General features: G+C 40.1%; 1 protein-coding gene across 1 annotated transcript in view; it reads right to left on the bottom strand.

Moving 5' to 3' along the window:
* The window catches only part of ANXA10 (annexin A10), a 75,602-nt gene extending 50,175 nt beyond the window's left edge, over window positions 1–25,427 (bottom strand). The window contains exon 1 of the mRNA NM_001192058.1: window positions 25,244–25,427. Within this exon, the coding sequence (NP_001178987.1) occupies window positions 25,244–25,261 (18 nt within the window). The 5' untranslated portion in view covers window positions 25,262–25,427. The remainder of the gene's footprint in view (window positions 1–25,243) is intronic.
* Between the last annotated feature and the right edge of the window lie 1,157 nt (window positions 25,428–26,584).

The raw sequence follows: 26,584 nt of genomic DNA, 5'->3' as shown, positions 1-26,584 counted from the left end.
AAAAGATTAAAAAAAACCCTAGTGCCCATAACATAGTATAGAGGGAATAGAGATATCATAACTTCAAATTTTTAAAGGTTAATTGGGAAGCAAATTCAATATAGGATCCATAGCTCAAACTCAAGGAACATGTGGAGTCTTGAATTTCAATCTTAAGATAGAGATTATGTTGCAGTTAATGAGCGAAGAATTGCATTTCAGGATTTATTATAACAGTTTCTACAAAACGAGGCTACTCCTAGATGAATGGTGATTTCAGCCACTCTACACTAATTTTATATTTTTAGAGGTTGGTAACCAGCAGCAATCTCAAAGCACAGTCATCTTTCACAAATAGAAATAGGCTCCTGGTGATTAGAAATTCCTTACCTTTGTAACAGAGATCAGTGATAACTTTATCTGGTAAACTGCCTGTTCTTGAGAGGTTAATGAGAAAAAGAGTGGCTTTTCTGGGCTACCGTTTTACTTCCTTTTACACCCTGAAAGACTGTTGTGGAAAAAGAATCATGATACTCTTTTCCCACCAGATTTTACCTTTATATTAATGCTTGATTCTAGCTGGGTTGACTTTTTTTTTTCTTTTTTCTGAGTTAATATTAACTAAAGCAAGAGAATATGGTTTTTAAAGAATTTTCAGCTAAATAAAATTCTGGATGGATAATCTGTAAATAAGTTGTTTAGCTATAAAATGAAGGAAATTTGTATTTCTTTATTAAGGAAAATTTAATGCAAAGATTTTAGGATTTCATAATAATTTCAATAGATACAACATATGACTAATACATTTTACACAGTTAAAGTAGTGGCCAGTTTAGGGCATTTTTTGCTTTGAATTATTTTAAATAAATATTCTGCAAAGCAGTTCTGTTTCATTCTGTGAATGAAGATGTATACATCTAAAAAAAAGCAAAACAAACACACACAAAAACACAAAAGCAGAAAACAGCAATAACAATAACCATTTATGGGCTTTGTGTATAGTAATGGGAAAGAGATCATTGGGATGGTATTATTTTACAGCTTTTCTTAGATATTTGGTAGACCGACAGGCAATGTACAATGGAAGTAAGAGTTTGCTTTAACCTTTTATACTGGCTTCTCCCCTGGGTCCCAGTTTTGATATTCAAATTAGTGTTCACACTTGAAATCACATAATATGGGCAGTGAGGGTTGTGGGGAAAACTCGTAGAGTAGGTGAGACTCTTGCAAGTATTAAGGTATCACAGGACTAGATAAAAAAAAAAAAAAAACAAAAGCAGAGAATATTAGTGAAGATAAAATATGGAGTCATAGTAAATGTGGAAGCCATTCATCACTACAAGATTTCTTTATACACATTAGCTGTGCTTCTGCCATCATTGCACCAAGGATGAAGACAAAAGGACCACTTGATACCTTGACTGGTTTTATATCAGTTGGTTCACAGGTCTCTACTTCCTTAATGAAAGGCATGATGGTATCATAGTAAGGGATCAGGGAGACATTAGTTAACTTTATGGTTAGATAAAGTACTTTTAAATTGTGTAAAAAAGAAAGAGAGTTCCAGAAAAATATCTGCTTCTGCTTTATTGATTATGCCAAAGCCTTTGACTGTGTGGATCACAACAAACTGTGGAAAATTCTTCAAGAGATGGGAATACCAGACCATCTGTATGCAGGTCAAGAAGCAACAGTTAGAACTGTACTTGGAACAACAGACTGGTTCCAAATCAGGAAAGGAGTATGTCAAGGCTGTATATTGTCACACTGCTTATTTAACTTATATGCAAAATGCTGGGCTGGATGAAGCAAAACTGGAATCAAGATTGCCGGGAAAAGTATCGATAACCTCAGATACACATATGACATCACCCTTGTGGCAGAAAGGGAAAAAGAACTAAAAAGCCTTTTGATGAGAGTGAAAGACGAGAGTGAAAAGGTTGGCTTAAAACTCAACATTCAGAAAACTAAGCTCATGGCATCTGGTCCCATCACTTCATAGCAAGTAGATGGGAAAACAGTGGAAACAGTGAGAGATTTTATTTTGGGGGGGCTCCAAAATCACTGCAGATGGTGACTGCAGCCATGAAATTGAAAGATGATTGCTCTTTGGAAGAAAAGCTTTGACAAACCTAGACAGCATATTAAAAAGCAGAGACATTTCTTTGCCGACAAAGGTCCATGTAGTCAAAGCTATGGTTTTTCCTGTAGTCACGTATGCATGTGAGAGTTGGACTACAAAGAAAGCTGAGTGCTGAAGAATTGATGCTTTTGAACTGTAGTGTTGGAGAAGACTCTTGAGAGACTCTTGGACTGCAAGGAGATCTAACCAGTCCATCCTAAAGGAAATCAGTCCTGAATATTTACTGGAAAGACTGATGCTGAAGCTGAAAACCCTAATACTTTGGCCATCTGATGCAATGAACTGACTCATTGGAAAAGACCTTGATGCTGGGAAAGATTGAAGGTAGGAGGAGAAAGGGATGACAGAGGATGAGATGGTTGGATGGCATCACTGACTAGACGGACATGAGTTTGAGCAAGCTCTGGGAGTTGGTGATGGACAGGGAAGTCTGGTATGCTGCAATCCATGGGGTCACAAAGAGTTGGACACAACTGAGCAACTGAACCGAACTAAATTGTTTAAAGTACTTAAAGGTAATTTTTAGTTTCTCAAGAATACCTGGTTTAATTGCATTTAAATAGTGTTATGCTTTTAAATTAAAAAGTTGATCAGTGTTCTGATAAATAGCAATCAGTATAAGAGATCTCATTGTAAAGAAAAGATCTCAGAACTCTCAAATGTTTAGGAAGGAAAAGATAATTCAGAATCTAATTTTATGGTAAATATGCCCCTATTTTTAATCTTCATAGTAACCTGTCAGCCAGGTGTCAAACACCACAGTGATACTAGGATCTATTCAGAAAATGACAGCCACCTGCTTCAATGGGGGATCCAGTTTTATTTAATTTTTCAAAATAATACTCAATTGGTCACTTTTACACTTTGAAGTGTTGGTAATGCACCTAGAGTTTTCCTAATAGGTACTTAAGTACAGTGCTCTTTTCTGTTATAAATTGCATTTAGCATGTTTTTATATTACGTTTCTTACTTTAAAAATGTAATAGCTATTCTTGAGAAATGTAAGTGTTAAAGCAGTACTAGTATTAAGATAATTTGAAAAACTTGAGAACATGTGTTGAGGAGACTAAAATCCATTAACATTCATGTGATGTCTTATATTACAGGGAAGACTTCTGCCACATAAACATGGGTGTGTTGGATAGGAGTCTGTGGTGTGGGCTGCACCACAGAAGGCATATATTAATCTTTCTGAAAAGTGAAGGTTGGTAGAGAAAGATACTCATTTGATAGACAAACCATAGGGAAAATGTGGCAAACAGTCAAGATGTTTATATAACACTAATAGTGGGATTTGGGGCTTCTCTGGTGGTTCAGTGGTAAAGAACCTGCCTGTCATTGTAGGAAATTAAAGTTCAATGCCTGGGTCTGAAAGATCCCTTGGAGAAGGAACTGGAAATCCACTCCAGTATTCTTGCCTGGAGAATCCCATGGACAGAGGAGCCTGGTGGGCTACAGTCCATAGGCTCACAAAGAGTCAGACACAACTTAGCAATTAAACAACAGCAACATAATAGCAGGATTTTAACACTGGTTGCTTCATTGTGCTGTTTTCACTGAGGCTGTAATTTTCTGGCAATGCAGTGGCCACCATTGGCATCCACACTGCAGAGTGAAGTGGAGCACCTGGCTGGGGCTGCAGAGAAGGTTCTAGATGCCCATTTTGTAACTCAGCCACTCAGCAACCTAGGAGAGGGGAAGAGTCTCTAAATTAGAGGTGGGATTACTTGGTTGGAGGTGACAGTGTCCTGAGACCCTCTGCGCTGCCATGGGAACCAAGGTGAAGAGTTCCAGGGTGGGGGTGTCTTTACCAAGGGAGCCGCTACAGAACTTGAATGTGACCATGGAGTCCTGACTACACAGCGACTCACACTGGACAAAGCCTAAAGCTGAGACTGCCCAGCTGCCCGAGGTGAGGAGGGCAGCTTTCCTGGGACTGCCAGCCCCAAGTGTTTATTCCATCCAGAGTTGGAGGGGAGGTAGGCATGAGTGCGTTTACCACCAGCCGAGTGAGGGCCACAAAGCAGGTGCATTAAACCCGAGTTAATCTGAAGGGCTCTGGTTCCATGTCTTCCTTCAGTGGGTAACAGGAACTTTGAAAGCAGACAGATACACAAACCTAAGGAGAGGATTCCTGGAGCAAGAGGTGTCCTGAAACCACAGTGGCCCCAGAGGCATCCTCTGTGGCCACAGGGCATCTTGACTGCACATTACTTAAACATCCTTGATCCACACGCTGTGGAGCTTATATAGACGCTGTGTTCACCTGAGTTATTTTGAAGAATGAGGTATTATGTCAATCAGAGGTAGTTGCTTTTTTATTGAAGTATATAGTTGATTTACAATATTGTGTTTCAGTTGTATAGCAAAGTAATTCATTTATAAGTACACACACACACACACACACACACACACATATATATATATATATATATATATATATATATATATATTTTTTTTTTTTAAGAGTCCTTTCCCTTATCAGTTCAGTTCAGCTCAGTCACTCAGTCGTGTCTGACTCTTTGCAACCCCATGGACTGCAGCATGCCAGACTTCCCTGTCCATCACCAACTCCTGGAGTTTACTCAAACTCATGTCCATTGAGTCAGTGATGCCATCTAATCATCTCACCCTCTGTCATCCCCATCTCCTCTCACCTTCAATCTTTCCTAGCATCAGGGTCTTTTCCAATGAGTCAGTTCTTTGCATCAGGTGGCCAAAGTATTGGAGTTTCAGCTTTAGCATCTTCCTTCCAGTGAAAATTCAGGATTGATTTCCTTTAGGATGGACTGGTTGGATCTCCTTGCAGTCCAAGGGGTTCTCAAGAGTCTTCTCCAACACCACAGTTCAAAAGTATCAATTCTTTGGCGCTAGGCTTTCTTCACAGTCCAACTCTCACATCCATACATGACTACTGGAAAATCCATAGCTTTGACTAGACGGACCTTTGTTGGCAGAGTAATGTCTCTGTTTTTTAATATGCTGTCTAGGTTGGTCATAACTTTTCTTCCAAGGAGCAATCGTCTTTTAATTTCATGGCTGCAGTGATTTTGGAGCCCCCAAAATAAAGTCTCTCACTGCTTCCATCGATTCCCCATTGATTTGCCATGAAGTTATGGGACCAGATGCCATGAGCTTAGTTTTCTGAATGTTGAGCTTTAAGCCAACTTTTTCACTCTCTTCTTTCACTTTCATCAAGAGGCTCTTTAGTTTTTCTTTGCTCTCTGCCATAAGGGTGGTGTTATCTGCATATCTGAGGTTATTGATATTTCTCCCAGCAATCTTGATTCCAGCTTGTGCTTCATCCAGCCCAGCATTTCTCATGATGTACTCTGCATCCTAGGTTAACATCATCATAAGTTAAATAAGCAGGGTGACAATATACAGCCTTGACATACTCCTTTCCCAATTTGGAACCAGTCTGTTGTTCCATGTCCAATTCTAACTATTGCTTCCTGACCTTCATATAGATTTCTCAAGAGGCAGGTCATGTGGTCTGGCATTCCCATCCCTTGAAGAATTTTCCACAGTTTGTTGTGATCCACACAGTCAAAGGCTTTGGCATAGCCAATAAAGCATAAGTAGATGTTTTTCTGGAACTCTCTTGCATTTTTGATGATCCAATGGAATTTGGCAATTTGATCTCTGATTCCTCTGCCTTTTCTAAATCCAGCTTAAACATCTGGAAGTTCACAGCTCACATACTGTTGAAGCCTGGCTTGGAGAATTTTGAGCATTACTTTACTAGCGTGTGAGATGAGTGCATTTGTGGAATAGTTTGAGCATTCTTTGGCATTGTCTTTCTTTGGGGTTGGAATGAATACTGACCTTTTCCACTCCTGTGGCCACTGAGCAGTTTTCCAAATTTGCTGGAATATTGAGTCCAGCACTTTCACAGCATCACCTTCCAGGATTTGAAATAGCTCAACTGGAATTCCATCACCTGCACTAGCTTTGTTCGTAATGCTTCCTAAGGCTCACTTGACTTCACATTCCAGGATGTCTGGCTCTAGGTGAATGATCACATCATCACAATAATCTAGGTTGTGAAGATCCTTTTTGTACAGTTCTTATGTGTATTCTTGCCACCTCTTCTTAATATCTTCTGCTGCTGTTAAGTCCATACCATTTCTGTCCTTTATTGAGCCCATCTTTGCATGAAATGTTCCCTTGGTATCTCTGATTTCCTTGAAGAGGTCTCTAGTCTTTCCCATTCTATTGTTTTCCTCTAATTCTTTGCATTGCTCACTGAGAAAGGCTTTCTTATCTCTCCTTGCTATTCTTTGGAACTCTGCTTTCAAATGGGTATATCTTTCCTTTTCTCCTTTCCTTTATATGTTATTACAAATTATTGAGTGTAGTTGCTTGTGCTATTCAGTAGGTTCTTTTTGGTTACCTATTTTATATGTAGTAGTGTCTGTATTTTAATCCCAATCTCCTAATTTATCCCTGCTTTCCCCTTTGCCCCAATAACCATAAGTTAGTTTTTATGTCTGTGAGTCTGTTTCTGTTTTGTAAATAAATTCATTTGTGTCATTTTTGTTTTAGATTACACATACTTGTGATACCATATATTATTTGTCTTTCTCTGTCTGAGTTAGTGTGATAATCTCTGGGTCCACCCATGTTCCAGCGATTAGCATTACTTTATTCTTTTTACAGCTGAGTAATATTCCATTGTTTATATGTACCATATCCCCTGTATCCATTCATCTGTTGATGACCACTTAGGTTGTTTCCATGTCTTGGCTGTTGTAAATAGTGCTGCTCTGAACACTGGGGTATATCCTATTCCTCATTATAACCATTAGCTTCAACCTGTAACAACACTTAGGTTTTCATTGTTCTTCTGAGAGTTTCATGGGACTCTACCATTTTCAAGAATCAACTTTATATAAAATTAGAAATGTTAAGTTTGTTGAGATGTAAAATGAAAACTGTAAGTCTTATAGGTATCCACAGATAAATTTGTAGTACTTTCCATTTTTTATCTCAGAAATTCATAATAAATGCTTTAAAATATTATTTATCTGTAATTGTTTCTATCATGTAACATCAACAAGTTATTACTGAGCATAACAGTTTTCAAGACTTTATGGAATTTTTCTGATCAAAATCAGGCAGGAGGAACAAAGTCGACTATCTCCTCAGTTTCTTTCTGTTATTAAAAGAACACTTATAGCATTAAATGCAGATGTTAGAAAAAATTATCAAATTAAAAATTTAAGATTTCATGATAAAAAATAGGAAAGATAGTAGAAGATTACACTAAAATTAACAGAAGGTAGGAAATGATAAAGACAAAGTAGAAATCAATAATGGGGAAGGCAGTGGCACCCCACTCCAGTACTCTTGCCTGGAAAATCCATGGACAGAGGAGCCTGGTAGGCTGCCGTCCATGGGGTCGCTAAGAGTTGGACACGACTGAGCGACTTCACTTTCACTTAATACTTTCATGCATTGGAGAAGGAAATGGCAATCCACTCCAGTGTTCTTGCCTGGAGAATCCCAGGGGCGGGGAAGCCTGGTGGGCTGCCATCTATGGGGTCACACAGAGTAGGACACGACTGAAGCGACTTAGCAGCAGCAGCAGCATTAGAAATCAATAAAACTGAAGAGAAAAATACATGAAATAAATGAAATGCAAGAAATGAAATCACAAGCTTGTATTCTGAACAACAATAGAATTGGTAAAACTCCAGCCAGGCTGACAAAAACAGAAAAAATACAAACTATAAATATGAATATATCTGAGACATCATTACGAAAAAGGAATGTTAAGAACAATTCCATGTCCATAAATATGATAATTTAAATTTCTTTTCCTTGACAGACAAGAACTATCAAGCTTTACTCAAGAAAAACAAATAAGATGAATAGCCAGATCCTATTCACTTCCCTATTCTAATTCATAGTTAGCATTGCATCAAGAGGAAGAACTTCAGGCACATAGTTTCACTGAAGGTTTTTATCAATCATTCAAGGAATAAATAATAGCCAATTTCATAAATTCTCTTATAAGAAATAGAAGAGAACACTTTCTACCTCATTCTGTGGAGCCAGAATTGCACTAACCCCAAATCTAACCATTACAAGAAAAGAAAATTACAGAACTGTAACTTAGTAGGTGATTGCAGCCATGAAATTAAAAGACAATTGCTCCTTGGAAGAAAAGCTATGACAAACCTAGACAGTGTGTTAAAAAGAAGAGACATCATTTTGCCTACCAAGGTCCATCTAGCCAAAGCTATAGTTTTTCCAGTAGTCATGTATGGATGTGAGAGTTGGCCCATAAAGAAGGCTGAGTGCTAAAGAATTGATGCTTTTGAACTGTGATGATGGATAAGACTCTTGCAAGTCCTTTGGACAGCTAGGAGATCCACCCAGTCAATCCTAAAGGAAGTCAACCTTGAATATTCATTGAAAGGACTGATGCTGAAGCTGAAGCTCCAATATTTGACCACCTGATGCGAAGAACAGGCACATTGGAAAAGACCCTGATGCTGAGAAAGACTGAAGGCAGGAGGAGAAGGGGGAAGTAGAAGATTAAATGGTTGGATGGCATCACCGACTCAATGGACGTGATTTTGAGCAAACACCGGAGATAGTGAAGGATAGGGAAGCCTGGAATGCTGCAGAACATGGGGTCACAAAGAGTCAAACACGATTTAATGAGTGAACAACAAAAACTCTTAGTAACACAGATGCAAAAAGTGCCCAATCTAAGAAAATCCAGTGCAGCAATATGTAAAAACAATAAGTAGCATGACCAAATAAGGATTATTCCAAGAATGCAAGACTGATTTGATGTTCAAAAATCAATCAGTTTATTTTGTTATACCAGAAATCAAAGGAACTAAAACAGCTGAAACAGATTTGAAAAAGAAAAACATAATTAGAGGAATAATTGTGATTTTAAGAATTATTATGAGGTCACAGTAAGAATGAGATTGTGATATTAGCTAATGTTTTAGAAAATAAGATGAATGGAACAGAATAGAGAATGAAGCAACAGACAAAAAATCTTGAGTAAGTTGTAAAAGCAGTTCAATGGATAAAGAATAGTTTCAAGAAATGGGCCTATAGAAAGTGAACATCAATATGCTAAAAATTTAAGCTTGACTTATACCTCCCACCTCATACAAAAATTAACCCCCACTTTCTCTTAGGCCTAAATAGAAATGTTAAGTGTGTGAAATATCTGGAAGAAAATATAGAAGAAAATCTGCATGACTTTGGGTTAGTCAAAAGTTTTTAGTCACGACAACAAAAATGTAGTCTATAAATACAAAAAGATAAATTGAACTTTGTCAAAACTTAAACCTTTTTCTCTTTGAAAAATCTTAAAAAATGAAGACAGGGAATTCCCTGGTTGTTCAGTGGTTAGGACTCCATGCTTCCATTGCAGGGAGCATGGGTTTGAAACCTGGTTGGGAACCTAAGATTCCACAAGGCATGTGGTTTGGTGAGGGGGAAACAAAAAGGACAAGTAACAGAATGGGAGAAAATATTTGTAAAACATTCCCTCGTGGGTCAGTGATAAAGAATCTGCCAGCAATACAGGAGACCTGGGTTCAATCCCTGGGTTGGCAAGATTCCCTGGAGAAGGGAATGGCAACCCAACTCCACTGTTCTTGCCTGGAGAATCCCATGGACAGAGGAACCTGGCAGGCTACAGTCCATGGGGTCACAAAGAGTCAACACAACTGAGCGACTAACACTTAAAGATGCTAAGAGATAAGCAGACACATTTTCAATGATGGTATGGTAAATAAGTATATGAAAAACTATTGACATCATTTACGTTAAAAAGTTCGACATAAAGCGACAGTGAGATATAGCTGCATACATTGCTGGGTGGAAGGCAAAACTGTGGGCTGCTGAGGAATAACAACTGAGAAGTTTCTTATAAAGTTTAAACACAGTCTTATCATACAGCCTGATGATCTCAGTCCTAGATATTTGTCTAAAAGCAATGGAACCCTATGTTTATTCAAAAACCTTAAGTGTTCTTAGAAGCTTTATTGTAATTTATTTATTTGTAATTGCTAAAAGTTGAAAACAAGCCAGATATTCTTCAAACTGAATAGATAAACAGACTGCAGAACACCCATTCAATACTGCTTTTCAGCCATAAAACGACAACCTCTGAGTCATTCAACAAATTGGATACATGTTAAATGCATTCCACTAAGTGAAAGAAGCAAAATCCAAAAGGTCTGATAGTCTGTGATTCCTTTTATGTGAAAATCTGGAAACTCTGTTAGAACTAGAGTAATGGTAACTAGGTCAGTGTTTGCCAGGGTTTGAGGGCTGGGGTCTTTGTTGACTCCTGACAGGAAGTGTGTATGGTGTTTGGGGTGATGGAAGTGTCTATAAGGAAATATATTGGATCCATAACTCAAAACTCTTACAACTATATACTGCAAAGAACATATTTTACCACACATGAATTTAACAAAATGAGCTATGATGGAGAGGAACCTGACAGGGAACACAGATTGTAGCAAAGCTGTTTAAATTGCATGTGAACCTTGTAACCACAGTCAAGTGGATTGGGAGAAAGAAAGAGCCCTAAGTAACTTGGAAAAATAGCGTTTGACCAGAAACTGACACTCAGGATGAAAGGAACCCAGATAGTGTCCTCTTCCTGGCAGTTAACCATGCGTTAAACTTCATGGACGTGTGTTTGCATGTGTGTGTGCTCAGTTGCTCAGTCGTGTCCAACTCTTTGCAACCCCATATACTTTAGCCCTCCAAGCTTCTCTGTCCATGGCATCCTCCAGGCAAGAATACTGGAGTGGGTTGCCATTTCCTTCTCCAGGGGATCTTCCTGACCCAGGGCTCGAACCTGCATCTCCTGCACTGGCTGGCAGATTGTGCTCCTCTGAGCCACCAGGGAAGTCTTCATATACAAGTGCCATAGAGTTAAAGAAATGAGCACGTGCATTTTAGGTAGTTTCAGTTATAAATATGGAGAAGGTTGACATGTGGAGCCTGAATTAGATTGAATGTATCAATGTGAAAACAGTGATAGATAGCTAGAGAGAGAAACCAGCCACCATAGGTAACTGTACTGTGAACCAGCTGTGTGGACAGGGAGGTGCCTGCAAAGTCTGTTAGCATTCCTTCTGTCCCACTGTCTCTGCTGGCCCAGCTAACGTGTTTACCAAAGACGTTCTTTTCCATCTCCATGTGAATTGCCTTTCCTCCTCTGAGGTCCCAACCCCCTACCCCCAACACCCTCTTTGTCTTTAGCTGAGATGTTGTTTAAGCTGAGGGTCTCAGCCATTTTGGCGAGTGACTCAATTTTCTTGGGTCTCTCCCAGGTGTACATGCTTTTCTGTCAGGGAACATTTAACAGGAGTATTCCTGTGTGCTGTTTCCTGTCTCTCATAAATCCTCTGTTCCTTATCAGTTTCTGGTAATGAGTGGAGTGGCACACTGCTCCCAGGACTGAGGTCATGAGATAAAACGCATGCATGGATTTCCTTCAGTAAACATTCTCCTTACGACAAAAGTGCTTAGTCACGACCCTCTTTCTTGAGATATGGATTGTCTTCTGACATTATGATCATTGTTAATTCCTTGTTTCCTTGATAACAGTTGCTGTACGTCTGGTTTTCTGATCTTTATCATTGTCGAAAGAAATTCCTTGTACAACAGCCTATTATATACTTACAGAAAGATCATTAAAGCACCCTTGCTCCACCAGAGGCTTGGGTCCCCGTGACTTTCTTTCTCTCTCTCTCTCTCTCCCTCCCTCTGGCTAATTCTCTGGAGTGTGGAAACCCGCTGAGCTCACTTTCCTGTCCAGGCTTTCAAGACCTCTTCGAGAGGACATCCTGTGCCTTCATGAGTGGTGCAAGCCCTGTTCAAGGGTTTTATTGGTTCTTGACGTAAACCAGGGAATATTACTTTCTTTCTCTCTTTCACTTTTTTATCATCGATCTGGAACAACAGGTTCCAGTCCATTAAAGGACCGCAACACTTTTCAACTTCTGTGTGATCTTCTCCTGTTCATCTGTCTCAGGCCCATTTAATTCTTAGACCAGCCAGAAGAACGTAGACAGATGGAAAATTCTTCCTCCCTGACAGGGCTATATTATTTGTACTTATTTTGGCCTGTAAAAACTAAAATAACATTTTCCTGAAACCATTTCCAATCTCTGAAGCATTCAAATTACTCCCAATCAGTATTATATGTGAGAGAAAGACCAAGTTCACTAAGGGAGGCAATCAGAAGTCACTGACCTCCTCTTGAAGGAGAACTTGACACATCCCTGTACGGTCACCCTACGGTGTTTGAAATGTATGTGAAATGACACAGAGAAGAAGTGCAGGGACTGAGGTCTCTAGGAGTTTTGTAGGTCATTAAATCATCGTAGGTTCAGGTGTGACCTTGGCTGCACAAAGAATTCTCACTTCATAACCAGTAATTTGTGTGTCATTGAGGGTTCATAAATCTGACCCATCTTTGCTTTGAAGGGACTACTGTACTCACTGTGAATATTTGCCTTTTTAAAACATGAGCTACATGCTTGATTAAACACACAGCTTGATTAAGTACACAAGTGATGAAAGGTACACAGAAGGTGTGTGACCCCACGTACGGTGCCTCTATCTTTATCCACCCTTGTTGTTGTTGTTGTTTTATTTACTCTTTAAAACAATGACATTTTGAGCCTGGCAACTAAATGAAAGCTTCAGTTCAGTTCAGATCAGTTGCTCAGTCATGTCCGACTTTTTGCAACCCCATGAATCTCAGCATGCCAGGCCTCCCTGTCCATCACCAACTCCCGGAGTTCACTCAAAATCATGTCCATCAAGTCGGTGATGCCATCCAGCCATCTCATCCTCTGTCGTTCCCTTCTCCTCCTGCCCCCAATCCCTTCCAGCATCAGAGTCTTTTCCAATGAGTCAACTCTTCGCATGAGGTGGTCAAGTATTGGAGTTTCAACTTTAGCATCATTCCTTCTAAAGAACACCCAGGACTGATCTCCTTTGGAATGGATTGGTTGGATCTCCTTGCAGTCCAAGGGACTCTCAAGAGTCTTCTCCAACACCACAGTCGAAAAGCATCAATTCTTCGGTGCTCAGCTTTCTTCACAGTCCAACTCTCACAGCCATACATGACCACTGGAAAAACCATAGCCTTGACTAGATGGACCTTTGTTGGCATAGTAATATCTCTGCTTTTTAATATGCTGTCTAGGTTGGTCATAACTATCCTTCCAAGGAGTAAGCGTCTTTTAATTTCATGGCTGCGGTCACCATCTGCAGTGATTTTGGAGCCCTCAAAAATTAAGTCTGACACTGTTTACACTGTTTCCCCATCTATTTCCCATGAAGTGATGGGACCAGATGCCATGATCTTCGTTTTCTGAATGTTGAACTTTAAGCCAACTTTTTCACTCTCCTCTTTCACTTTCATCAAGAGGCTTTTAGTTCCTCTTCACTTTCTGCCATAAGGGTGGTGTCATCTGCATATCTGAGGTTATCGATATTTCTCCCAGCAATCTTGATTCCAGCTTGTGCATCTTCCAGCCCAGCGTTTCTCATGATGTACTCTGCATATAAGTTAAATAAGCAGGGTGACAATATACAGCCTTGACATACTCCTTTTCCTATTTGGAACCAGTGTGTTGTTCTATGTCCAGTTCTAACTGTTGCTTCCTGACCTGCATGCAGGTTTCTCAAGAGGCAGGTCAGGTGGTCTGGTATTCCCATTTCTCTTTCAGAATTTTCCACAGTTTATTGTGATCCACATAGTCAAAGGCTTTGGCATAGTCAATAAAGCAGAAATAGATGTTTTTCTGGAACTCTCTTGCTTTTTCAATGATCCATCAGATGTTGGCAATTTGATCTCTGGTTCCTCTGCCTTTTCTAAAACCAACTTGAACATCTGGAAGTTCATGGTTCATGTATTGCTGAAGCCTGGCTTGGAGAATTTTGAGCATTACTTTGCTAGCATGTGAGATGAGTGCAATTGTGCGGTAGTTGGAGCATTCTTTGGCATTGCCTTGCTTTGGGATTGGAATGAAAACTGACCTTTTCCAGTGCTGTGGCCACTGCTGAGTTTTCCAAATTTGCTGGCATATTGAGTGCAGTACTTTCACAGCATCATCTTTCAGGATTTGAAATAGCTCAACTGGAATTCCATCACCTCCACTAGCTTTGTTTGTAGTGATGCTTTATAAGGCCTACTTGACTTCACATTCCAGGATGTCTGGCTCTAGGTGAGTGATCACACCATCGTGATTATCTGGGTCATGAAGCTCTCTTTTTTTGTACAGTTCTGTGTATTCTTGCCCCCTCTTCTTAATATCTTCTGCTTCTGTTAGGTCCATACCATTTCTGTCCTTTATCGAGCCCATCTTTGCATGAAATGTTCCTTTGGTATCTCGAATTTTCTTGAAGCATTCTCTAGTTTTTCCCATTCTGTTGTTTTCCTCTATTTATTTGCATTGATCTCTGAGGAAGGCTCTCTTATCTCTCATTGCTATTCTTTGCAATTCTGCATTCAGATGCTTATATCTTTGCTTTTCTCCTTTGCTTTTCACTTATCTTCTTTTCACAGCTATGTGTAAGGCCTCCCCAGAGAGACGTTTTGCTCTTTTGCATTTCTTTTCCATGGTGATGGTCTTGATCCCTGTCTCCTGTACAATGTCACAAACCTCCATCCATAGTTTACCAGGCACTCTGTCTATGAGATCTAGTCACTTAAATCTATTTCTCACTTCCACTGTATAATCATAAGGAATTTGATTTAGGTCATACCTGAATGGTCTAGTGGTTTTCCCTACTTTCTTCAATTTCAGTCTGAATTTGGCAATAAGGAGTTCATGATCTGAGCCACAGTCAGCTCCCAGTCTTGTTTTTGCTGTCTGTATAGAGCTTCTCCATCTTTGGCTGCAAAGAATATAATCAATCTGATTTTGGTGTTGACCATCTTGTGATGTCCATGTGTAGAGTCATCTCTTGTGTTGTGGAAGAGGGTGTTTGTTGTGACCAATGCATTCTCTTGGCAAAACCCTATTAGCCTTTGCCCTGCTTTATTCTGTACTCCAAGGCCAAATTTGCCTGTTACTCCAGGTGTTTCTTGACTTCCTACTTTTGCATTCCAGTCCCCTATAATGAAAAAGACATCTCTTTTGGGTATTAGTTCTAAAAGACCTTGTAGGTCTTTCATAAAAGCGCTCAACTTCAGCTTCTTCAGCATTACGGGTTGGGGCATAGGCTTGGATTACCGTGATATTGAATATTTTGTCTTGGAAACAAACAGAAATCATTCTGTCATTTTTGAAATTGCATTCAGGTACGCTTTTTTGACTCTTTTGTTGGCCATGATGGCTACTCCATTTCTTCTGAGGGATTCCTGCCCGCAGTAGTAGATATAATGGTCATCTGAGTTAAATTCACCCATTCCAGTGCATTTTAGTTTGCTGATTCCTAGAATGTCGATGTTCACTCTTGCCATCCCCTGTTTGACCACTTCCAATTTGCCTTTATTCATGGACCTAACATTCCAGGTTCCTATGCAATATTGCTCCTTACAGCATTGGATCTTGCTTCTGTCACCAGTCACATACACAACTGGATATTGTTTTTGCTTTGGCTCCATCCCTTCATTCTTTCTGGAGTTATTTCTCCACTGATCTCCAGTAGCATATTGGGCACTTACCAACCCGGGGAGTTCCTCTTTCAGTATTCTATCATTTTGCCTTTTCATACATGCCTGAGGTCAGGGGAGGCGGCTGAAAGGAGCAACCCCATGTCCAAGGAGCAGTGGTTGCTCAGGCACAGGAGGGCTGAGAGGAGCTACCCCACAAGGTCAGGACGGGTGGCAGTGAGGAGATACCCCTCGCCCAAGGTAAGGAGCAGTGGCTGCACTTTGCTGGAACAGCTGTGAAGGGATACCCCACGTCCAAGGTAACAGAAACCCAAGTAAGATGGTACATGTTGTGAGAGGGCATCAGAGGGCAGACACACTGAAACCATAATCACAGAAAACTAGCCAATCTGATCACATGGACCACAGCCTTGTCTAACTCAATGAAACTAAGCCATGCCCACCCAGGATGGGCGGGTCATGGTGGAGAGGTCTGACAGAATGTGGTCCACTGGAGAAGGGAATGGCAAACCACTTCAGTATTCTTGCCTTGAGAACCCCATGAACAGTATGAACAGTATGGAATGAAAGCTTAGTAGAATGTATATGTATATTCACTACCTCTAAAGAATTGAACAATAATTCAAGCAGATTACTTTTATAGTGGTGACAAGAACAGGAGTCATCCAACTCTAAAATACAATAGGATTTATATTTTTTTAAAACCATAACTAATACATATTCCTTAGAACAATATGTCTGCTGGGGTTAATGTGTTTTTTTTTTATAACTTGAAAAAATATTATTTCTTCCATGTTTTTAATCCTTCTCACTTAAAAATTAAATAGCACTAAGGTTGTAATTGCTAAATAGAATGATAAAATACATTCATATCTTGTTACTTTATTACAAATTGCCACATAATAAACTGAAAAGATAATCCAGAGTGGCCTATGAGTGAAACTGATTCCCACTTTTTCTCTAACAGGACCATGTAACACACAGTATCATATGCACAAATAGCCTAGAATCACTCTTTTGTACATCATACATGTCATGGTCTGTTAGCATCTTATTTTCCTGCTTCCTTCAAGTGTAGTGACCAGGATGTCTGAAGGTTACATAAATCAAAGCATAATTTAGAGACTCCACTGTATGAAGACTCCAACTCCATACAGTGATAATGAGACAGGAGGGTGCAGGGCTCAACCTTTGAAGGAATGACAGAGCCCAAAGATATGATGTAAACTGACTAGACCCAAATAGGCACACGATGGTGGACGGGTTGACCTCCACTTGACCTGAAGCCTCGATATGCACTCACTGGAATACAACAGCAAGCTGGGTGACACACCCCTGGCACCACGACCACAAGGTCAGAAAGTGGGCAGTGGCCCAATTCCTGGAAATCACAGCCCCTTCCCCGAAATAACTGGAATATTCCTCCAACTCCTTAACCTATGAAATTTCCCACTGCTATAAAAACTGACTCCCCACACCCAGGGGCCTGCTCTTTCCTTCTGAGATGACCCACATGCTGTCTATGGAGTGTGTATCTCCCTGAGTAAACCTTCTGTGCACGACTGAACACAGACACATGCACACACACACATACACACACACTTTACCATGGCTCACTCTTGAATTCTTTCCTGCTTTAAGTCAGGAAGCCACACTTGGCAGCCATCCCAGGGCCTCAGACGTGACCCACTCTCTTTCCTGTGTCAATAAGATGGGATGCTGACAAAGAAGATGAGTCTTAAAAAGCAGTCTTTTCTATGCCTTGGATGAGAAAGGCACGTCCACAGGCTATAAGCAGGGTATTATGAATTCTTGAAGACAGTTCCAAAGAGGCTCAAGGAGGGAGGTTGACAATGTGAACTCTGAAATACATTTTAAAAATTCCCATAATCTTTTTGCTTTTGATGAATGATTGCAAGAAGTTTGCACTGATAGCAGAAATTAGTGGTAGATAGAGGGCTGGGTATTGGTCTAAAGGTAGTGCTATAGCAATGAAGTATCAGCAGGTAACACCCTCCAAACCATCTCTCTATCTGCTTTCTCCACTTCCTGTTATCTTGGGAATGCATGACTCATTAGAGTAACCATGAGTCTCATTGCTTAGTCATCGTTGCTTCAGTCTTTAATCTCAAGACTTAACAAAAGAAGTATAGTTTTTGAAAGTGATTTGTGATAATCTGATGATGTTCTTGTACTGTTTGTTAAGTGGGTTGATTAATTGGAAAACATAAAATAAAAATATCATCAACCATATTTTTCTTGTTCCTTTGGTTTTACAACTCCCAGTGCTATTTATATTTGCAGTTGGTTCTGGCTTTGCCCTAATGTTATGAGAATGAGCACCGTGTATTAATGAGAGTAGACATATAATGTCAAAAATCTTCCCTGATAATTTGCAATCACCTGGAAACCTGGACATTTACAAGAAGTCAGCATGTCCAGAGAGGTATGTGAGAAAGGTGTCTTATCTTCCACGAACCCTGTAGTCTGTACACGGTAAGCACTCTGGAAACTGAAAATGATGCTACAACATGAAACTGGGTTTCATTCTTGTTATCACAGTGAACAATGACTTGTAAACCAAGACCAGAAGCTTGTTTCCATGCTCCTCTTTAATGTTTTTACCTCCTCCTCTGTAACTCACTCCAGAATGATGGTGGTCCCTACACCATCATCAGTGGAACTTGTCATCAATGGAATTCATGTTTTTGACAGTTGTACTCACTGTTGTGTCCACAAGACCCAGAAGTTTGAGCAGAGATAGAAGCAGGAGTCCAGGTAGGAGGGAGCTGCAGGAAGCCATCAGGTAATGATGATGGTGGAGTGGATGGCTGGATGTAGAGGACTGGTGAGAGGTGTTGTGTAGTGAATTCTGTGACTGTAGAACCTACAGGTTCTGCTGGTGGATTGTTGTGAGGTGTGAGGGAGACAGAGGGGCTTCCCAGGTGGCTCAGTGGTAGCGAATCTGCCTGCAATGCAGGAGACTCAGTTTGATCCCTGGTTGGGAAGATCCCCTGGAGAAGGAAATGGCAACCCACTCCAGTACTCTTGGCTGGATAATTCCATGGACAGAGAAGCCTGGCAGATGACAATCCATGGTGTCACGGTGAGTCGGACATGACTGAGCACACACAAACTCATGAGAGTCAGAGGAGTCAGGAGTAACTCTGATTTTCAAGCTTTTACCTTTCTTTTACTCTGACCTAAACCAAGGATGGAGTGAGTTTTTACTTCCTGAGTAGACACCCGCTTGTATGAATCTGGGATTCAGGCACAGGTGATGAGTTGAGATGTACATTCCAAGAAGGCTCTGTGTGTAGATTGTAATTAAAGCCAGTAGATTGGATGCAATGACTGAAGGAGTGGCTGTAAATAAGTTCAAGGATTTAGCCCTAGGGCTTTCCCTGGCAAAGAGCCGAAGTTAGACCTCACCCATATGTCTACAAGAGAAGGCAGAGAATGGGGTATAGGTCAGGTCATGGAGGTCACTGCCAACCTCCACAGGACCCTGCAGGTAGAGGGGGTGGGTGACAGCCCAGGTAGGATGGAGCCAGGGATACTCAGAGGCGAGGAGCTGGATAACACAAGTACAGTACACTTTGGAGGACATAAAAAACAGAGTTTGCAATAACTGGTGAAGGAAGTGGGATTGTGAGAAACTTTTTAGCATGGTAGAAGCTATAATGGCACCCCACTCCAGTACTCTTGCCTGGAAAATCCCACGGATGGAGGAGCCTGGTAGGCTGCAGTCCATGGGGTCGCTAGAGTCGGACACAACTGAGCGACTTCCCTTTCCCTTTTCACTTTCATGCATTGGAGAAGGAAATGGCAACCCACTCCAGTGTTCTTGCCTGGAGAATCCCAGGGACGGGGGAGCCTGGTGGGCTGCTGTCTATGGAGCTGCACAGAGTCGGACACGACTGAAGCGACTTAGCAGCAGCAGCAGAAGCTATTTACAGATAAAGAGAATGTATTCATATAAGACAATATATTTCTGTTTCCACCCTTGGAACTTTTGCTGGTATTCAAATTTGCTCATGAATGTTATGAATACTTATACACATATATATGAATATACATATGTGTGTGTGTGTGTGTGTGTGTGTACGAGCACGTTAGTAATGGTGCAGACTTAACCTCCTCTCTAGAAGCCGTGTGCTGGGATGTTGACAGCCAGGGCTTCTGCATTAGTTGGGTTCAAATGCTGGCACAGCTACTTAATAAAACTGCTAATAGTAGTTCCCAGGTGTGTTTGTACTTCAGGTCTTCTCAGAGCATTACCTGCCAAGTAATCCTCGAGAGACTCATATAATACAGGTGCTATTATACCACCTATTTTCTGTGCTGTGTGCTGTGCTAAGTTGCTTAGTCATGTCCAACTCTTCGCGATCCCACTGACTGCAGCCATGGGATTCTGTCCTCTGTCCACGGGATTCTCCAGGCAAGAATACTGAAGGGGGTTGCCATGGCATCCTCCAGGAGATCTTCCTGACCCAAGGAAGGAATCCATGTCTCTTATGCATAATCTGCATTAGCAGGTGGGTTCTTTACCACTTGTACCACCTGAGAAGCCCATATCACCCATCTCACAGGTAGGAAAATTGAGATGCAGAAAGCTTAAGTAAGGCCTTCCCAGGTTGGTGCTCAGTGGTAAAGAACCCGCCTGCCAAAACAGGAGATGCGGGTTCAATCCCTGGGTGGGGAAGATCCCCTGGAGGTGAAAAATGGCAACCCACTCTAGTATTCTTGCCTGGAAAATCCCATGGACAGAGAAGCCTGGTGGGTGATAGTCCATGGGGTCAAAAGAGTCGGACACAACTGAGTGACTAAACAACAACAAAGCTTGAGTAAATGGTCCTCAGCATAGAGCCTTGGAGGTGAAGCTGGCCCTGAGTGCTTGTTCAGTAGTGATCCTACGGTTATGTTTGCCCTGCTCTTACAATAAAGCAGTCCATAACTGTTAAAGGAGTTTTGAAATATTATTAGCAATAATAATAATACTTATTAGCAATATGCTTATACAGGACTACAAGGAAAACATGACTGCATAGACTTTTCCAGTCCAGTATGTATGAGTTCAACAGAAGCTTCAGTTGCAGTGGAGGCCTCACCCACATGAGTCATGAGTCTTGTTAAATCCTAGCATGTCAAGTTCAGACAACACAGTCCTGTGATAGTAAAATGCAATCGCAGTATGAATAATCTTTTCTTATTATTTGTTCAGTAAGTCATACTGTAGATAAGCAATCAAAATCACATTTCTAGCTTGGAATATTTCTCTCAGGAGTCCCTTTCTATAGGAAAATCTGCTTTTAAAATGCTCTTGCCTTTGAATCAACTGCACTCCAATAAAATTGTTTTTAAAAAGATCTTGCCCCTCCCAGCTTCTGCCTGCAAGGGAGGGAGGCCTTCTCAGCCTGAAGGCCCTCCGGACTGAAAGCCCGGACTTGCTTCTGATTTACTGCCCATCTGCCTTCCCCACCTGCCATTCATACCTGAGCAGCCGTGCATTTAATTCATGTTGTTGTTATTCAGTCCTCAGTCATGTCTGACTGTTTTCGACCCCATGGACTGTCACCCGCCAGGCTTCCCTGTCCATGGGATTTCCCAGGCAAGAATACTGGAGTGGACTGCCATTTCCTCCTCCAGGGGATCTTCTCCACCCAGGGATCAAACCCAAGTCTGTGCCTCCCGCATTGGCAGGTGGGTTCTTTAATACTGAGCCTTGTTTCACGTTAGTTGGGCTGAAATGCAGACTGCCTGGTTGCCCATTCTAGATGTTAGCTCAGCTGCTGTTGTCAGACTATTCTCAGGCCATTCTGGAAGCAAATCTATGAGTAACAGCATCTCTGTGAAAATACTGCTGCTAATTTCCTCTCTCAATTGGACTGACAAAGGGTCTGCTGTTTCCTTTGTAACATAACCTCTAATTATGTAGGATAATCACACTTAGGGGCTTCCCTGGTAATTCAGCTGGTAAAGAATCCACCTGCAGTGCAGGAGACCTGGGTCAGGAAGATCCCCTGGAGGAGGGCATGGCAACCCACTCCAGTATTCTTGCCTGGAGAATCCCCAAGGACAGAGGAGCCTGGTAGGTGACAGTCCATGGGGTTGCAAAGAGTCGGACACGACTGAGTGACTAACACACAGCAGTCACACTTAGATGTGTTTAACTTCTAACTGTGTATGTGTGATGGATACGGTTTTGGAGTTACATTCTGTTTCACCACTTCCTGCCTTTTCATTCCCGGAAAAATTATTTAACTTCTCTAAGCCTCAATATATTCATATGGAAACTGGTAGATAAAATTTTCCTTGAAGGTTGTGAAACCTGAAAACAATGTTTAAAACCACTGAGCAGAATGTCTGGAGCCTCCAAGAAGAATGGAAGGATCTTTGCCTGTCCCGGAGTATTCTTGTAAAAAGATTCACAGTGACTGTCCCATCAGACAAGGCATGCAAAGCTCCTGCTGTTTATCACAGACTCGGGAAATTTTAATAGTGATAACTTCTCTCTGTGTAAAGTAAAACGTAAATTCAGGTGTGGAATATGTGCTAGACATATTATATTGCTTGTGATCTTCCTATGATTAACTTTTTTTCAGATTCAATAAATGTGGTAGAAATAGGAAAGTTGTCAAAAGGAAAGGAAAAGGATTAAAATTTCCTTTGAGGCAAAAAAGAAGAGTGTTACCAAATAAAGGAGTCTATAATAAATAAAATGCTACTGTACAAAATGATGGAGGAGGAAATGATAACTCAATCCATTGTTCCTGCCTTGGAAATCCCGTGGACAGAGGAGCCTGGTGGGCTACAGTCCATGGAGTCACAGAAGAGTCAGACACGACTAAGTGACTGAGCACGCATACAAAAAGGGGAAATCAGTTGATGACAAAACAGGACAAAAGCAGCCATCAGTTTTGGTAGAAGAATCAGGGCAATGTATGTGGAAGGGACAGTGTTTTTCTGTGGATAAGAGCTTGAGTTACAGTGACAGACAGACCTGGTTTAGATACTGATTTGGGCATGTTTTTGGTAATGCTCTGCAGTGAAATTTCTTCCATTCCAAGAGACATGTTATAATACCATCTTCCTGACAGGTGATTTATATCTGGCTAAGTAGTAAATCAGAACAGTTCCAGGCTTGCCAACATCATTTCATTAAATCTTGCTTTTAACAATTTTACAGTCAAGCACACCTGTAAAATACTTTCAGGAAGGTGAATTTACCTTCTTGATGTAACTAACCCACTTGAATTACTTTAATCCCTGAGGATCATCTAACTCCAAAATTCTGGAAAGTAATTTTCAATGAGTGAATATGTTTCTTTCCTATAGAAATATAACTGCTTTTCTCTAATTCTTGCCTCTTGCTTGATTTCTGTTTAAATTTTCTATGTTTTGCAACTGACATAATGCATTATTTTGGTGGCTCTAAAGATCAGATCAGATCAGATCAGTCACTCAGTCGTGTCCGATTCTTTGCGACCCCATGAATCGCAGCATGCCAGGCCTCCCTGTCCATCACCAACTCCTGGAGTTCACTCGGACTCACGTCCATCAAGTCAGTGATGCCATACAGCCATCTCATCCTCTGTCATCCCCTCCTCCTCCTGCCCCCAATCCCTCCTAGCATCAGAGTCTTTTCCAATGAGTCAACTCTTCACATGAGGTGGCCAAAGTACTGGAGTTTCAGCTTTAGCATCATTCCTTCCAAAGAAATCCCAGGGCTGATCTCCTTCAGAATGGACTGGTCATGTGTTTATACCAAGGGGGTGAATTCAGGTGTCATTCAATCAGAGCTGCTGAGAAGAAGGCTCAGTCGATAATTTAACTTTAGTTTAAACTTAATAGTTTAACAAGCAACCCCGTCAGTAATTATCTCCCCTATGACTTGAGGACTTTTACTTATTGTGCAAAAGCCTGCCTTTTGCTGAAGGACACATCCCCAGAATGGAGATTAAACAGGTGAACTTGACCTCATATATGCCAGGTTAATATCCAATTCTTCCCAGTTAGTCCATAAATCTTAAGGATATATATATAACTGGATTTATAAATATGAAAATATAATAACATGATTATGTAAAACCATTTATCATCAAAATTTTCTGAGATAATTCATAAAACCTAATATTTATCTCTAAAATAGATGATCAGAACACTTAAAATGAAAGTTTAGGTCTGCTGAAATCCAACTCTTTAATCTCTGATATTCTTCTTTATCTACAGAAGCATGGCAAACCATCGCATTTCTTTAAAAGCTTGTTATCATTGGTAACTTTTAGTAGTCTCTGAAATGTAATTTAAATATTCTATGAATATATCTTTTGATAGATTGGCATAAAATATTAATATAAAACCATATGTACCACACAGAATATAGTTTTAATTACTTCCAAATAATTGTACTTGAATGAAAAAAAAAAGGGAGAAATTTTCTATTCATCCATGTACAATTATTTGAAAGTAATAATTGGGAAAAAACAATTTCTTTTACAAATTAAATCATTTACTGTGCTGGCCTAAATTATGTAACAACTTCTGTTTCTATAGTAGAATGTAACTGCCTTACAATTAATAAGATGATAAAGGAAATTTCAACTGCAAACAAGATCCTGAAATCTCAAGATAAAATTAAGATTCATGAACCAACAGTGATGGAAAGTAGCTACTTTTTAGGTTCCATTCAATATTTAATTTGAAAAGCAATATAAGTAAATAAAAATTTCTAGGGATTAATATTTTGTAAATAGGTAAATAACATCATTTTTGTGCCAAAGTTTAACCAAATAATTGTTTTCTTTTCTTTCATAAAATTTTTGCACTAAAAATAAAAGGCTTCTGGAAAGCATTTTTAATGATACAGATTTTTAGAAAATCCTCAACAAATGTATATATAATTTCCAAGGTTGTGCAAAGTGGATATCTTTTCAAATGATGTATATTTAAATAACTCAGTGTCTCCATAGGCTCTTCCAAAGTTCATGGACTGTTAGAGTAATTGGATCAAAGTGACTCAGACAAGAAAAAAAATAAAATGACTAAACTAAGTCTTACATTTGTTTAAATTCAAAATAATTGTTAAAAAATAAACTATATTTTCTGAACATACCATAGATTTTAAATAAAAATTAGCAACCAGGTTTACTTTTAGTTTCTTATAGACAGAAGTAAGTATGGAGACAAAAATAGCTTATTACTACTTCAGTTAGAATTCTGAGTCAGGTAACTTTAGAAAGTAGGGATCACTGAATTGCCTCTAGAGAACAATACCTTATTTCAAAATTAGCACGAATTTGATATTTAATAACACAAACTTTGTTTAATAGTTACATTGGACACCTACTCATTAAAATTTTAATGAATATAAATCAAAACACCAATATTTCTTGTCAAAAATGTCAAGAACCACAAATGAAATTTTGTAAACAAGGTTTACACATCTCGAAAAACTGAAGTTTTATGGAAATAGCCATTATACTCACATAGTCTCCGCAAAACATTTTGATGATAATGTTTAACTTCAGGGCAGATCAAATGGTGTTTAGTGTGTGGTCAGTTGAATAGACTTGTTTCACTGTGTCCCTAGAAAGAACTCAAGTTCACCGTTCAATCCAATTTAAGTGTGTCCACTGTCCACTTTGGTTTCTCAAGCAAGAAAACAGAGGGTCAGTTATGGACAAGCATTTATTAATATACTGAGCCACCAGTCACAGGCAGAATTAATGCACAAAACAAACAGAATCGGTAGCTTAACCCCTGGCTCTGTGTTGATTTAAGAAACATTAATTATCAAACCAATCAAAGCAGTGTAATCTTTTGAGAAAGCTGGTGACTTACGGAAAGTGGGTTGATTAACCACATAGTTAATGATTTATTTTCTGCTTTGTCGTTTTTAACACTCAGACTTTTTCAGTTCCTCCAGCTTCTAGCTTCATGCTTCACATGGCTAGGTTTTATATGCATCTCTACCATTCACTTGGAGAAGGAAATGGCAACCTGCTCCAGTATTCTTCCCTGGAAAATCCTGTGGATGGAGGAGCCTGGCAGGCTACGGTCAATGGGGTCGCAAAGAATTCCACACGACTTAGTGACTAACACACGTACCATTCACTAAATATATTAAACAGTTATATGTCTTATGTTAAAAAATAGTTTATTTAGGAAAGAAATGATTACCCATCAGGAGAAGTTTTGGAGAAATTATATATGTGCGCCATCATTTGTACACTTGGGCTTCCCTCATAGCTCGGTTGGTAAAGAATCTACCTGCAATGCAGGAGTCCCGGTTTGATTCCTGGGTCAGGAAGATCTGCTGGAGAAGGGATAGGCTACCCAATCTGGTATTCTTGGGCTTCCTTTGTGGCTCAGCTGGTAAAGAATCTGCCTGCAATGTGGGAGACCTGGGTTCGATCCCTGGAGAAGAGAAAGGCTACCCACTACAGTATTCTGGCCTGGAGAATTCCATGTATAATCCATGGGGTCACAGAGTCACACATGACTGAGTAACTTTCACTTTCATCTATACACTTTCATATGTATATACTTTATTTTAGGATTTAGCCTTATTACATTTTGAGGAAACATTTTAAAAACAGCTTCAAAGTCCAATATATTGTTAGGAAATATCTGTAAGCATATGTTTCATACATTATTTCCCCCAAATCACAAAATGTGTATTATAGCATTTTACTGCAACTTGCCACTTAGTGAACAACCCAGTGTTCATTTGTTGTTGTTGTGAGTCAGTCACCAAGTCCTATCTGGCTCTTTGAGACCCCATGGACCGCAGCATGCCAAGCTTCCCTGTCCCCTGCAATCTCCTG

Source organism: Bos taurus, chromosome 8 (assembly GCF_002263795.3).
Source record: "Bos taurus isolate L1 Dominette 01449 registration number 42190680 breed Hereford chromosome 8, ARS-UCD2.0, whole genome shotgun sequence".
In the NCBI taxonomy this organism is placed as follows: domain Eukaryota; kingdom Metazoa; phylum Chordata; class Mammalia; order Artiodactyla; family Bovidae; genus Bos; species Bos taurus.
This window is presented reverse-complemented; position numbering and strand designations above follow the sequence as displayed.